General features: G+C 33.0%; 1 protein-coding gene across 2 annotated transcripts in view; it reads left to right on the top strand.

Moving 5' to 3' along the window:
* STRN (striatin) overlaps window positions 1-14906 on the top strand; it is a 76861-nt gene that overhangs the window by 48519 nt on the left and 13436 nt on the right. The window contains exons 6-11 of one of the 2 annotated variants that reach the window (XM_025045686.1): window positions 414-549; window positions 4052-4162; window positions 6343-6429; window positions 6883-7026; window positions 8998-9134; window positions 13931-14106. In XM_025045686.1, coding sequence (XP_024901454.1) covers window positions 414-549; window positions 4052-4162; window positions 6343-6429; window positions 6883-7026; window positions 8998-9134; window positions 13931-14106 — 791 coding nt within the window. The remainder of the gene's footprint in view (window positions 1-413; window positions 550-4051; window positions 4163-6342; window positions 6430-6882; window positions 7027-8997; window positions 9135-13930; window positions 14107-14906) is intronic. The other variant, XM_006910386.3, reaches the window with a different exon arrangement.

The raw sequence follows: 14906 nt of genomic DNA, 5'->3' as shown, positions 1-14906 counted from the left end.
ATGAAGTGCTCTTTCTTTGGTTAGATTAGCATGTCTGCACACTGCACAAACTGCATCCAAAAAAATGTAAGATTTGGTTGTGATTCTTATAATACAGTATGTTAGGAACATTTTTCACCTGTCTGTAATTTAAGTATATGTCTTATATTCTAGCATTTTCAATATATGATTCCATTAGTTTATTTAAAACAACCATCATTGAACAAAGTTTAAATTGCTACTTTTAAATGTATAATGTGTATTTTTTTAAAATGACATCTGTGTTTTCCGTGAATTTGAATTACAGTTATTTAACACAAGATATACTTTCTAAAGAAAACAATAATTCGGTTTTCTCATTCAGTGGTAAAGGGATACCATCTCCTTTAAGTTAATCTCATAATATATTTTAATTTAGCATGTTTTTTCATTAGATTGTTAGGAAAAAAGCATTGCACGATAGCAGTGAAGATCGAGATACGAAAGAAGCTCTAAAGGAGTTTGACTTCTTGGGTACATCAGAGGAAGGAGACAATGAATCTAGAAGTGCAGGCGATGGAACAGACTGGGGTAAGGAAGGATACTGGATGCAACCAGAGATATTATGTAAATGAAGAGCAACTAATATTTTATCAGGAGGGCAACCTTGAAGAACCTTTTAAATATCTTATAATGTTGAAATGTTAAACATTCTCTGACCTTTTTACTACTGTCACCTTTTGTCCAGGGTGTGTGTGTGTGTGTGTGTGTTTAAAGAAGGTTGTAAAACTAGTTAGACCTCATTTTTTAAAAATATAAGCAGTACAATATAAAAATAATTTGACTTCATATATAGAATGTTCTCTGTTTTCTGTCCAGACAGTAGAACTTACAAATCTAGATTTTGTGTAACTTGAATATGGGAATGCAGTAGAGGATTTTAGACATCTCATTTCTGTCATCTTCTGTACAAAAAGAAGTATAAATTAAAAAATTGTAGTTTTTCATGCTAGTCAGGTTTTGTTAGTTTCACAGTTTTCATCAGACATCAAATTTCTTTGTGTAAATTGTTCTAAATGAATTTAATATTTTAAACATCTAGCAGGAATTAATAACAGGTATTTTGGAATGAGAAAATTTTTTCTTGAGGTTAAAGAATTCCAGAACACAATTAGCTTACAGTCTCTATATTTTAAAGATAGGTAAGTTTGGAGAATCAGTAACTATCTTAATTTTTTCTTGCAATTTCCTTAAGGCTTTACCTTCAGGGATTCTGATGGTGCTGATACCACTTTCCTTTTTTTGTGGGAAATATTTGAAGAATTATTCGGGATAATAATGACTTGAAGTCATTGAAGAATAAATGGCTATTTAGTGACTGACTTTTTGTCAACAGAACAAAATTTGGAAACCAGGAGAAGTTAAAGCGAAATGAGTATTTTCTGTCGTATTCCCTAATGAGTTTATATATCAAGTTATTCAGATATTTTAGGCAACAATTCTACCAATATTGGTAGATCCACTGTGCTACAGTGAGGTCTTTCTTTGAGGCATCGCACATCTGCATAAATAACACTTGGCCCTATTCATTGCCAGTCTTATTGTAAGGGAAATTGGGATTAATTTTTCTCCAAAGACAGCTGCACTGTCCCTTGTGTAACTTCCTTTGCTTTAAGATGTGAGTCGTGGCCCAGAGTATTATATGATACGTGTGTACATTTTAACCTAACCTGCTATGAAGTTACTGGAGAAAACATGAACGACTGTTCCCACATCTGAGCTATCTCACTCTTTAGTAGTGTATCGGATATTTTTATTTATGAGTATGAGTGAGTGAAATCTTTCAGTCAAATAGAGGTTTCTCTACCAGTAGTTTGACTTCATGCATCATGCATCTTAAGGATTTTATAATTCTAATTCAAAGCATTTCACTTTTAAGCACTTAATAAAGATAGATTGCAAATCCTGTGTAGTCGAATGGACATTTAACTCATTTTAAGTGCTTCTCTTGTCCCTCCCCGACCTCCCCAAAAAAGTGAATGTGCTTAGCTTAATCTCGTAAGTAAATATCTTCAGCGATTTTCTGTTGCTGTTTTTATTATGGATCTAGTTAAAATTATGATAATGCTAAATTATTTTTAAACTAAAGGCATCTTAGCATCCAAAAGCCACTCAGTTTAATTAATTAAGACCTGATTGGTGCAAATGAATAGTTTTGATTGTTAGATCTTTCTAGAAAAAAGAGACTATTTCTGCTATTGGTAGATTATAGTTAGGTCTATAAAAATATTGAGTTTTATTAAATTGTGTTTGATATATTCAGAGGCCTAATAAAGTTTTTTTAAACTATAGATTTAAACTTATTAAAAAGAGATTACTGTTTATTCTGGTTCACTTAGGTTTATTCCAATCACACAGCAAATACTGATCAAGTGCCTTCAATCTGCCAGGTGTTCTAGATGAAGATCCCTGTTGTCACTTCAGCCTACTAAGAGGGTAGAGGCAAGAAGCAATAAACATAATAAGTGATAGAGTATGTCAGAAGATGATAAATGCCATGGAAATAGAAAAAGCAGAATAGCATAAGGAGGATAGAAAGTACTAGAGATGGGAAGGGGTGGAGAGGACAGGTTACAATTTAAAATAAAGTGGTCATGGTAAGCCCCATTGAGAGGGTAACATTTGAGCAAAAGACTTGAAGTCAATGAGGGAGTTAGCCATATGGTTGGTATTGGGGGAAGGAGTGCTTGGCAAGAAGAAAGCTAAAGCAAATACCCTGAGATAGTAGTAGCCCTGGTATGCTTGAGGGATTCAAGGAAGTTAGAGTGGCTGAAGCAGAGTACTTCTAAGGGAAATGTAGTAAGAAGTGACTAAATCATGTAGACCACTGGTGAGATGGGGAACCACAGGAGGGATTTGAACAAAAGAGTGACATGATCTAACTTTTATTTTAAAGCATTACTCTAGCTGCCGTGTTGAGATTCTAGGGCAACCAGTATTGATAATAGACTTAGTGGGGAGATGGGACAACTATTGCAGTAATTCTAGCAAGAGGCAGTAATTCTAGCAAGAGAAGTGGATATGCTGAGCAGTAGTCAGATTCTGGATGTGTTTTGACAGTAGAGAAAACAGTATTTTTTGAAATATTTGTTGTTGCATGTGAAAGAAAGGGAGGTCTTTGGTTTGAGCAAAGGGAAGTGTGGAATTACCATCAAATAAGATGGGAAACCTAGTGGATGGAAACAGATTGGGGGAGGGAAATTGGGAATTTGGTTTTATAAGTTGAGTTTGAAATATTATTTAGACTTCCTAATGGAAATGTAGAGGGAGCAGTTGTATATATGAGTCTTGAGTTCAAGCGAAAGTTCTGAGCTAACACATAACACTATATAGTGTGTAAGTTATTTTATAGTAAGTTTAAAATATATAACATATTCTTTAAATATTCTTCTCTTGAAATAATGAAAATTAATGATTGAATTTTTTTCTACTAGAAGCTTGGTTTCCTGTTTAAAGAATTTATAAACTAACAAATCACTTAAATGGTTTTAAATTTTGAATGCTGGTTGATTGATAAGTTTATAAGTGCTCTTTGTAAGTCTTGTAAAATAAAAACTATCATTTGTTAATGAACACATGCAAAAAATATAAAATTTTTGAAATGAAAAGATCATTGAAGACTATTTTGTATAATCTTTTAATAATAATCTTTCATTATATAAATTTGTAAGGATTTTTTTTATGTGTGTGATTCAGTCATAATCAATTCAGAAAATGGGATGAAAACAAGGGGTTCTTGATTTTTAAAGAGTTTTAGCACTTAATTTACTAGAAGTCACTCAAATATTCCAGAGTATTTTTTTTATGTGTCTCTTTCAAGAGAAAATTAATGTTATTACCTAGGAAATCGAATTGATCACTGTTTCTTAGATACTGTATTTTGTGTGACATTTAATGAATAAACAATAACTTTTTACAATTAGTGATACTAAGGAGAAAATGGTTATGTCATTCATGAACATAACAGTGAATTGACTTAGAGTGTTCAATATTTTATTGAAAAAGGCTGTTTCATTTGTTTCACTCTGTTTAGAAAAGGAAGACCAGTGTCTCATGCCTGAAGCTTGGAATGTGGACCAGGGAGTAATTACCAAACTCAAGGAGCAATACAAAAAGGAGAGAAAGGGGAAAAAGGGGGTGAAGAGTAAGTGGAAAACATTGTATCTGTAATTCATAAATCTTGCCTCGTTCATATACCCCAATTTTTTTTTCAATGTTTTCCTAAAACTACTTACTCTTTTTCTTTTCTGCTCCTGACCTCTTTCCTTTTCACCTGCTCTCAGGGGTTGAAATTAAATGGTTGGCTATTTAATTATGAACTTAAAACTATGCATGCAATTATGGAATCATAACATATCCCAGTAGTAAATCCAGAGCCTCATGAGAGTATGCGCCTATATATTCAAACATAGTGATAATTTGATTTTTTAAAAATATATGTGCTTAATTACAATAATGATTTTTCACTGTTTACAATTTTAAATCTCATCTAGTATGACCCTCTGGCAATCCACGAAAATTATTGCTTATAATTTTATAAATTGGAGACAGAAAGTTAATTTCTACCCCTGAATATTCTATGTATTCATAACACACAGTTCATTTACTCTTACCACTATATGCTATACAGGGCACAGAGTCAATTTCTAAAAGTATTTAATTTCTAATTTAAAACTTTTGGTCAGTTCCATTTATAATATTACCAATTAGAGTTTTCATTTCCATAAAATGTGTGCCACATCAAAAACAGAAGCTAAACTGAAATTTCTAGCCCTGTGAATCATTCTCTCATATATATGTGTATATATATATATATGTGTGTGTATGTATATATAGATATATATATATACACACACATATATATATAAAATTCATTATGCAAATTATTAATAAAGTTTAGCAATAGACCTAGTTAGGCATGTAAAATGGAAATACAAAAATTTTCAAACATCCTTGAAAAGCTTCTTAAACATCTTTTTAGGAGACCAAGACTAAACTACCTCCTTGACAATATGAACATGGGCCTTCCCTTTTATAGGAATTTCATCCTTTGGGATATTAAAGTGTAGTGTAAAGTGAGATTAAAATTCAGTTTAGTGAAACTTGTATTTAAAAGTTGCAAAAGACTGGAAGGATATACTTTTTATTTTTTTCTTTTTATAGTGATGCTCAGGCTTATCAAAGACCTGTCATTGCTGTTAGGATTTTCTTTTACAACCTGGTAGTTACTGAGAAACATTTAAATATTTTATTTTAAATATCTTAGAATTTACAAGTATTTAGCTTGAATGGATAAAACTGAGAGGCTGTTATTGATGTTATCATTATACTAACCATTACAGAACAGAGATGATGTCATTTGCCTTCTTGATATAAATTAAATCAATATAAATATTAAAACATAAGAATATTTTGTACCTTTTATCAAAATATACTGAAAAAACATTTAATCTTAAACAATAGTGAGACATGATTTGTTATGGCTTTTCAAAACCATGACAAAACCAGTTAAACTGAGATTTTGAGGAAAATTTGTATGTCATATATGAGAAACAAGGAGAATATTTTAATTTTTAGATTGACTTAAAGTTGACGTTTAAGTCATTATGCTACAATAATAAATGTCTTGAAATGTAAAAGGTCTTTAGATTGGAAAGGCATTTAGGTGTAATTCATCTACCATTATATTGGTATTCACTTCTTGTCAAATATCAAAGCATCACTGTAGTCAAAATTTAGCACTTATAGTCTAAACTGCACCATTTGACTGGAACAGTATTCCTACTAATAGAAGCTATTAGAGTAACTGAATCTGGGGATTATGATCAGTATTCAGGCATAAAGCACGTAGTTTTTTAGTGTGACGAAGAAAAATGACTGTCTAGGGAGAGATATTTTAATGTCTTTACTGAAAATAGAGGGACTGTAGACTGAGTTTCAGCACATTTTGTTTTCATTATCAGTTCATGTTATCTTGATAAGTGGTAGCCTAGGAACAAGACGATAAAAACAACTGAAAGACTTACAGAAACAGAACTGAAGCAAAACTTTGAATTGATAAATGAAGCATTAATTTATAAGCCATCAAATATTTTATTAATTGAACTGTTTTAGTCATTAGAAAAGTTTGAGTCATTTTAATATGATCTAGTAGAAATATTTCCAGTCAAATTGTGTACTCCAGTCATTCTGTCTTGAAATATATTTCTAGGTATTAGTTAAAATTGTTTAAAAATAGTTGTATTCTTTGCTGGTATAGGGAAAAAAAAAAAACATAATGGACTATGGGTAAGATTTTCCCATTCTTAATTAAACTTATAACAGGAAAAACTACCGAAGATCTGTTTCAGCCTCTATCCTATATAAAACAGTCAAAACAGGGATATGGGAGAATGAAGAATCAAATTTCAGGTAAGTAATCAGTAGGACATGAGACTTCACCTCGGGTACCATAGCTTCAGAATGTAAGGCAATGAATGCAACTTAATTTAAACAAACAAAAAGGACATTCTTGTTTAATTTGGTACACAGTAGCTTCACACTCTGTGGTATCTGCATTTAGAGCAATATGAAAGGATTATAGAATAATATTTTTAATGGTTGAAATTACACATGAGCATTATTTTTTATGTGAATGGTGATGTATTCCAGTAACTTAATTTTTAAAATATATGTAAAACATAATTCTTTTAAAAAAATAAACTTTAAAAATAATTTGAAAACTTGGAAAATAATTGCTTTTTAATATAGTAGAGTAGCTTTAAAGGTGATGTTGGCAGCTGTGAATAAAGTTTATGGCACCATTTTGATGCAGTTGGTTAATTCTATTTCCTCTTTTTTGTTCTCTTCCTTTTTTGGGGGTAGGACCCAATAGGTCAAAACTACAAGATATGCTTGCTAATTTGAGAGACGTTGATGAACTTCCTTCATTGCAGCCATCTGTGGGTTCACCTTCCAGACCAAGCAGCTCTAGGCTTCCTGAGCACGAAATAAATAGAGCAGATGAAGGCAAGTATTTAAGACATTCTGGTGCATGAAAAACGTGTGTATATACATATCTAAAGTCAGTTATTAGAAAGGACTCTAAGAGAAGACTGTATTCTACAGATGTTTGAGCTACATATTATTCCCCAAATATAGGCTTTCTTGCATTCAGTGGGGTTGATTCCAACTTCAGTCTTTCAGACTTGCAAAAGGGTGCATAAGCTTAAAAACCAACTCTAAATTCTAGTTTAGAATATCTGTGCAGTTTCAGATAAAGCTTCCATACTCTGTATGTGCTATATATATTCATTTATTTTATTTTAATAATTCAAAGGACAGAGCCACAGTTCAGAGGCACTATTATCTTAAGTTCTAAGGAGTCTTAGCAATCAAATGACAGTTTATGCTCATTGTTGCTGTCTGTCCCATCAACCCTCAGGTCCGCTGGCTTAGTAATGGTGTATGTTTTCAAGTTTTACTTGGCCATTTCTACAACATTTGTTAAATTAGACCAAACAATATGTATGGTCACATCCCACAAATCTTAGTCTTTTTTTGGAGAGTCATTTTTATTTCACACCTAAATAAAGTTTTCTGAAAGTGTTAGAAATGAAAACAAAAAACACCTGGCTGAAGACCTGACTTCATAGTCTTGCATGAAGAAATTTTGGCATGAAAATTGCTTTTCTAATTTAAACAATTCCTTCATCATTAATAAATGTTTAGAGTTGTTTGACTCCCCCCAGAGGATATATGGTATGTTTGGGTAAAACTCATTTTTATTATTGTTCCTTTATTGTATGGTAGTTTGAAAATGTCTTATTTAAATTATACTTTACTTTATTCTCAAGGATTTTAAGTAGAGTTTCTGCCACTACTATTTTTTAAAGCACATAACTGTACTTTCATTTCTTCAACAAATATTAATGATTGAATCAAAAGTTAAAGAGATTATTCTAAAGGTGAAAAACACCCTGTAAATCCAGTTTTCTACATATACTAATTAATAATCAACTTGTTTCTTTTAAGAAAAAATTAATTTACCCAAAAGTAAACTACTAAATTCATCTAATCAACTCATAAACGTTTGTCATTAGTAAAGTTAACCACCTCCAGAAAACTACTGAAAAATCATCTCTTGACAGTTTGTCATTTACAAAAAATGGCATTTTGCTTTCAACTGGATCTTCTATGATGGTGACTGCGGAGATTGAATTGGTATGTTCAGTGTTATAAAGTGAGGGTATTAATATTGATTGCTAAGTAAATATGACAGCCTGAAGCACAGTTGGAAACTAAAAGTGTTCAATGGACACTTAAAAGATTTCCTTGAAATAAACATTCTTAAGTGAAATATAACCTACAGAAAACTACTGAGGTCAAAAAAGTGTAGCTCAGTGAATTATCACAAAGTGAACCGAACTGTGTCACCACTGCCTGGGTCAAGGAACAGAACAGTACCAGTGTCCTAGAAGTCCTGCCTTCTAATCACTGCTCCTTCTCTCTTCTCTAGAAGCAATCCTCACTTCTAATGCCACATATTTTGTCTCATACAGACACATTTTATAATCATAATCATTTTTATTTGAAATTTTCTGTATTCCAGCTTATAAAATTAACAGTTTTGTTTGAATGAGACCAGCGGTGTTCAGAATCACTTGATATATATGTCTGATAATCAATAGAAATTACTTGGGTAATTAGAATGAAATATTAAGTGAGGAAAACCTTCTTTTATTTAGTCACATTATTTTACTGCAGTGAAAAAGAAAGGACAGTGGACTATTGGATTTGTTTCATGTTTTACTTTTCTAATTAGATGATACTTTTAGCTATGGTTAAGATATGGAAAAAGCAACCAGTTCTTTAGGATTTTCTGCTCACTGAATTTTATCATGTTTAAAAGCATTTAAAAATAATCAAATGTAGATCTGCCCTTCTGAGATTAATTGTTGACTCTTGAGAGGTTTTTGTGTTTCTTTTGTCTTCTTTCAGTGGAAGCACTGACATTTCCTCCATCTTCTGGGAAGTCATTCATCATGGGAACAGATGAAGCCCTCGAAAGTGAACTGGGACTTGGAGAGTTGGCAGGCCTTACAGTGGCCAATGAAGCAGATTCACTCACTTACGATGTGAGTAGTAGTTTCATTTTTGTTGTTTTACATTACTCGTTTTTTAAAAACAAAAAGTTAATTTTATAGAAAAAGATGTCAATAAAGAAGCAAAACTTCTTTACAAGGATAGAATTTGGTTCATTTTTAATCACAGACTTTGAAAACATGAACATATTATAAAGATAAACAATGTTTTTCACATCATATGGAGATTAAAATTATGGGCTTTACCTAAATCTGTAATTCAGTTTAGCTTGTTTATTGGTTTTAGGTAAAGAATTCCCTTTTCCATGGAGTTTGGGTTTGTTTTATGTTTTAGGACATGAGTGATTAATTGAAATTTCTGCCTGCCTAACAGCATTGTTTGTCTTGCTGCTTTAGTGCACCATCAGTGCATACTGCCCAGAAGGGATTTTAGCTGTTGTTAGGCAGGGATGTATACGGGGTGCTTTCTAGATATTACGGCTAACCCATCGGTAAGTTGGACCAAAATTGAAATCTTTATACCTTTATGCATCTCAAACACAGTTGTTTTATAAATGTATTTATAATTTGTTCATCATAATAGATTGTCAGAAAATCAGTTGCTCATTCATAAAGTATTTACAACCTGTCTTATCTCTTCATTGAAAATCCTCTCACTTTGGTACTTCATTATATTTGTGTGGGAATATAGTGTATGGCTCCTGCCACCTGGGGGATGTAGGATGGATGCCTTAGCAAACCATGGATATGATAAGAAGGTACTCCAAGGAGAAGCCCTCACCACCCACTCCTCTTCCTGCACATCAAAAACTCTCAGTCTCTGTGCTAACATGCATACGTGTTTCGGGTTCTTCTAAAAACAGCTGAAATCCATATGCTTTTTACCTTCCATCCTTGTCCATTTTTTCTTCATCTGGAACTACTATATAATCTATTCTGAATGGGCTTCTTGCACTCTATGCTTCACATTTGTGATACAGATTTTAAAAAATCATTTCTGTTTCCATTGTTTTTGTATCCTTATATTTATATCTATCTTTTAAAAACACCATTTAGTTGACTTTCTTTTTTTCATTTAACCTTTGACAAACTTAAATCAGAGCATTTACTGATGTCTTTGGGTTTAAGTCTGCCATCTGTTTGTGCCACTTGTTCTGTATTCTTTTTTTCTCCTATTTTTGCCTCTATTGGGATTGAATATTTTTTATTCATTCCTCTTCCACTATATAGAGTCTACATACTTTTCTTTACTCTTTTAATCGGTACCCTAGAGATTACCACATACATCCTTTAGAACACTTTTAACTGTATTTTTAATCAGCTTAACAATAAACCACAACCTTCGGACCAACTTAACCGTATTTTTAAAACTCACACCCTCCATCATGTCATTCTTGTTATCTTTTTCTCTATAAATCTACCTCTAAGTTACTGTTTTTTACATGCAATAATCAGTTAAGATTATCCATTTACATATCCATTTTGCTTTTTTTTGTTCCCCTGCCTGTCTGACTGTACATCTGGGATCACTTTGCTTTTATTCTAAGAATACTTCTTACTTCTCTTTAGTGAAAATCTATCTACTGGTGCCCAATTCTCTCAGTTTGTGGTTTCTTAAATTCTCTTTATTTCTCCTGAGTGGTTTAACTTATCTCTGGTATTGAATTCCAGTTGCCAAGGTTTTTCTTCTTTTTTTTTTTTTAGCACTCTAAATATATTATTGCATTGTCTTTTTTTGTTGTTTTCTACTAAAGTCAACTGTTGTTTCTGTTGTTGGTCATTCAATGGTAGTCTGATTTTTTTTTCTCTGACTGATATTTTCCTACGTCTTGATTGTTAGCCAAGGTTTAGTTTTATTTTTATTTAACTTTCTTGACATTCTTAGACCTTCTTGGTTTAATGTTTTCATCAATTTTGTAAAGTTCTCAGCCATTTCCCTTAAAACACTGCTTTTGCACTACTCTCACTTGTCCTTCTGGAACTTTAGTTATTTTTTTAGATCTTTTTTTTTTTTCTCTGTTTCCTATTCCCTTTTTCTTTACTTTCTGCTCTTGTTTTTCTATACTTCAATCTAGATGTTTTTATGACTCATTTTCCAGTTTATTAATTCTCTCTTCAGTTATGTGTAATTTGTAATTAAACCCATATTGAGATCTCACAGTTTTTGCTTCTAGAATTTTTCATTGTTTACAGATTTCTTCCAAATTTTTCAATTTTGTCTTTTATCTTTTTGAACATAGGAAGCATGATTAAAGTTTGAATCAGAGACTCTGTAGTTCTGTTACTATTATGTGTTGTTTCTGCTTTTTTTCATTTGTGTTGTATTTTGTATGAGCCCAGTTACTTTTTATTATGTCCAAATAATTTGAAAAATTTATCATTTGAAAAATTGTTTGTAGGAATAACTTCAGGCCTAGGATGATATCTGCCTCCAGGGAGTATATTTTAATTTACTTCTCTCAGATGTCTGCAGCCACTAGAACTCTATATCACCTCACTCCGTTTTCAGTTTTTGAGATGCTCTAAAGCTGACTTGCCATCCCTGCAAGGACTTGTTCTTCCAGTTTACTCTTACGTCTAGGATGCTGCCCTTTGGAATCAAAACCCAAAGCAAAGTATTTCTTGACAGGTCCTGGACACCAATTTGTATCCCCCTGCACTGCAGAGCTGTCAAAAGCACAGATCCACCTCTCAACCATCCCCTCTGGAATCAATAAACACTGTCTAGGGAAAAATAACTGAATATCAGGCTCACCTTCTTAGGCCCCTGCTTTCCCCTAGATCCAGGCCTGGTTTTTCTTCACTATTTTGTTGGTTCTCCATTTTTTATTTTTATATTTGCTTTTCTGTTTGTCCTCAGTACAGAGTTGGTTCTAATGATCTAGTCCAGCAAGGTCTGAAGTAGATTTTGCCTTAACTCTACCACCACAAAGAATTTGTCTCACTCCTCTCTCCAGAGAGAGTTCATCCTTTTTTCATAGTTCTTAATTATTAGAAAACTTAGTGTTATGTCTGTCTCTCTGTTTCTAAAAGTAGTTCCAAATTTTATTAAATGCTTTATTAATCTATTGCTGTATAACAAATTGCACCAAACTTAACAGCTTAAAACAACAAACATTTTTCATCACATAGCTTCTTTGGGTCAGCAGTCTGGGGAAAGCTTAACTATATAGTTCTGGTTGCTCAAGTAATTTCAGTCAAGACATTGTCAAGGGCTGCAGTCTTATATGAAGACTTGACTTGGAGAAGATCTACTTCCAAGCTCACTCGTGGTGGTTGGAAGGCCTTGGTTCCTTGCTGGCTATTGGCTGAACACTAGTTCCTCACCACATTGGCCTCTCTGTGGGCTCATCAGAGGGCAGCTGGCTCCCCACAGTATGAGTGTCCTTGGAAAGAGGGAGCAAGAACACTCAAGACGGAAGGTTTTATAACCTAAATTTGGAAGTAATTGGTCATCATTCTGCTGTATGCTATTGGTCACATAGACCAGTAATGTGGACAGGGGCTACACAAGGTGTAACGAGGAGGTAGGCCTGTTTAGGGACATTCTTAGTGGCTGCTTACCACATTAAGACATTCAGTAGGAATCTGATTGTTCTTACATGTGAAAACCTTTCATCTTAACAAGAGCAGACAGCAGTCAACTCATTTGTTTTCCCCAACTTCCTAACACCGCCCCCCAAGGATTACTAGCCTTAATTCTTACCAATAGTCCTTTGCATAGTTTGTTTTGTTTTCTCTTATTGTCCCAATTGTGACGTGTCCTATCCAAATTTTTCTGCAGGTTTTAAAACTTCTGGGTTCTAAATTATAGTTTATATTGAGTGTAGCCTCTGAAGCCAGACTGCCTGGGTTTGAATCCAGACTCCTCCACTTACTAGAGGGCAAGTCACTTAACTTCTCTTTTCCTTACTGTCTAGTCTTAATTAGGGATAATGTTAATTACTACTTCATAGAGTTGTTGTGAGGATTAAGTGAGTTAATGCATGTTAAGTCTTTTGAATAATGTTCAAAATAACGTCTCACAGTAACAGCTATTGTTGGTATTATCTCGTTGGGTTTTGTCATTGGAATTTTAATGTAACATTTCTCCAGTGTGTTTCCAATACTTGCCCCACTCTTGCTTAAACCCAGCATGATTATTAATCAGCCTTGGGGTGTGAAGAGTTCATACATAGTGCTAGTAAAAAGTCAAACACCAACCTCTTTAGCTTTCCTGTTACTTGGAATGAAAAAATAATGCTTTTTTTTTTCAGTTGTTGAAATGGAGTTTCTGTGGGAAAAAAGCGACATAACAATGTGTGTGTTTTTGTAATAATCTGATTATCTCTTCTAATTTTAACATTTTTATTTTTTCAGTCTATAAACTTTACCAATTTGACTTAAAAAAATTAGCTCTTGTTAAAAAGTATTGAAAATTTCAAAAGTATCATATTCTATAATGTTAACATGTTTAAAGATAACTTAGTTTTTCAGCTCTTACCCCAAATCAGTTTCCATACTATAATTTAGGTTGAAATTACTTGTCTTTTTTATCATCCTAGTTTTAAAGATCCATTTGATGTTATTAAAATATTTGATCTTTTTTCAATATTGAATTGTTACTTGTTTTTTTATTATAGTGTTCATATTTCTTCAAAGAAAACCACTGTTGACATATTGCTAATTTTGCCTTTTGATTTGGTTATTTACATTAAAAAATTATATTGTTTTGAAAGTTGCAAAATGTGATAGTTTAATGACAAATCCATAAGAATTAAGGTTGAAATATAGTTTTTTTCCCCTATCCTGAACTAAATGTACAGGAATCTCTTTTGTTTCTCTAATAGATAGCAAACAATAAAGATGCATTGAGGAAGACGTGGAACCCTAAGTTTACACTAAGAAGTCACTTTGATGGCATTCGAGCCCTTGCTTTCCACCCCATTGAGCCTGTTTTGATAACAGCATCAGAGGATCACACATTAAAAATGTGGAATTTGCAGAAAACAGCCCCAGCCAAAAAGTGAGAATATTCTACTTAAACTTTATTTGAATTTTTTAATTAACAAATTTTCAGAAAAATACTCACTTTATTATTTACTGTTTCCCAAATATCTCTTAGTTATTCTGCACCAATTCACTTAATTTAGAGTATTTTTCCCTTCATACTCACAATCTAATATTAGGTTGAAAAACTGACACTTAGGGAGAAATGGTGTCTGATGGTTTCCCAGGGTTTGTGAATTCTGATTACAATCCTTATACAGTATTATACATGTCTGTCATATTTATTTACCTGTACTGAAAGTTTCTACTGTTGTTCTAAACAGGTAATAGGCTTGTTTAATCATCAACCTTCTACCCCAACTCTGCCCCATAGTTTAGAAGGTTTGGACTTACGGAGTGGAAGGGAAGTAAGGTTGATTAGGAGGGGTGAGGGACCTCTCTTTGATCTTGTCTTTCAGCCTTGACCCTTTAGGTACTTTTCATATCCACCAAGATGTCTAGACTGAAAGGCAGTATTGTTGCCATCATTTAACTACTAGTCTTGCCTTGGCCCCTTGGTTCTTCTCTAAGCATGGACAGACATGAGTTGGTATAAACCCTTTTATCAGTCACCAAGCTAGTCCTGATCTCACTTGTTGGGGTCCTTATTGGAGCTCCTTCCCTTTCTTCCTTTGGTCACATGGTTCTGAACCCAGCATCTACTAGCAAGGGCCCTTGTGTAGTGTCAGACATTTCTGTTATTAGAAGAGTAGAAATGAACATCAGGTGGAGATTACAAAAGTTTTATTATTGATAGAAGGTATCTATTGCCCAGTT

The sequence above is a fragment of the Pteropus alecto genome, unplaced genomic scaffold (assembly GCF_000325575.1).
Source record: "Pteropus alecto unplaced genomic scaffold, ASM32557v1 scaffold61, whole genome shotgun sequence".
Lineage (NCBI taxonomy): Eukaryota > Metazoa > Chordata > Mammalia > Chiroptera > Pteropodidae > Pteropus > Pteropus alecto.
Note: the sequence above shows the minus strand (reverse complement) of the source record. Positions and strands in the feature narration are given on the sequence as shown.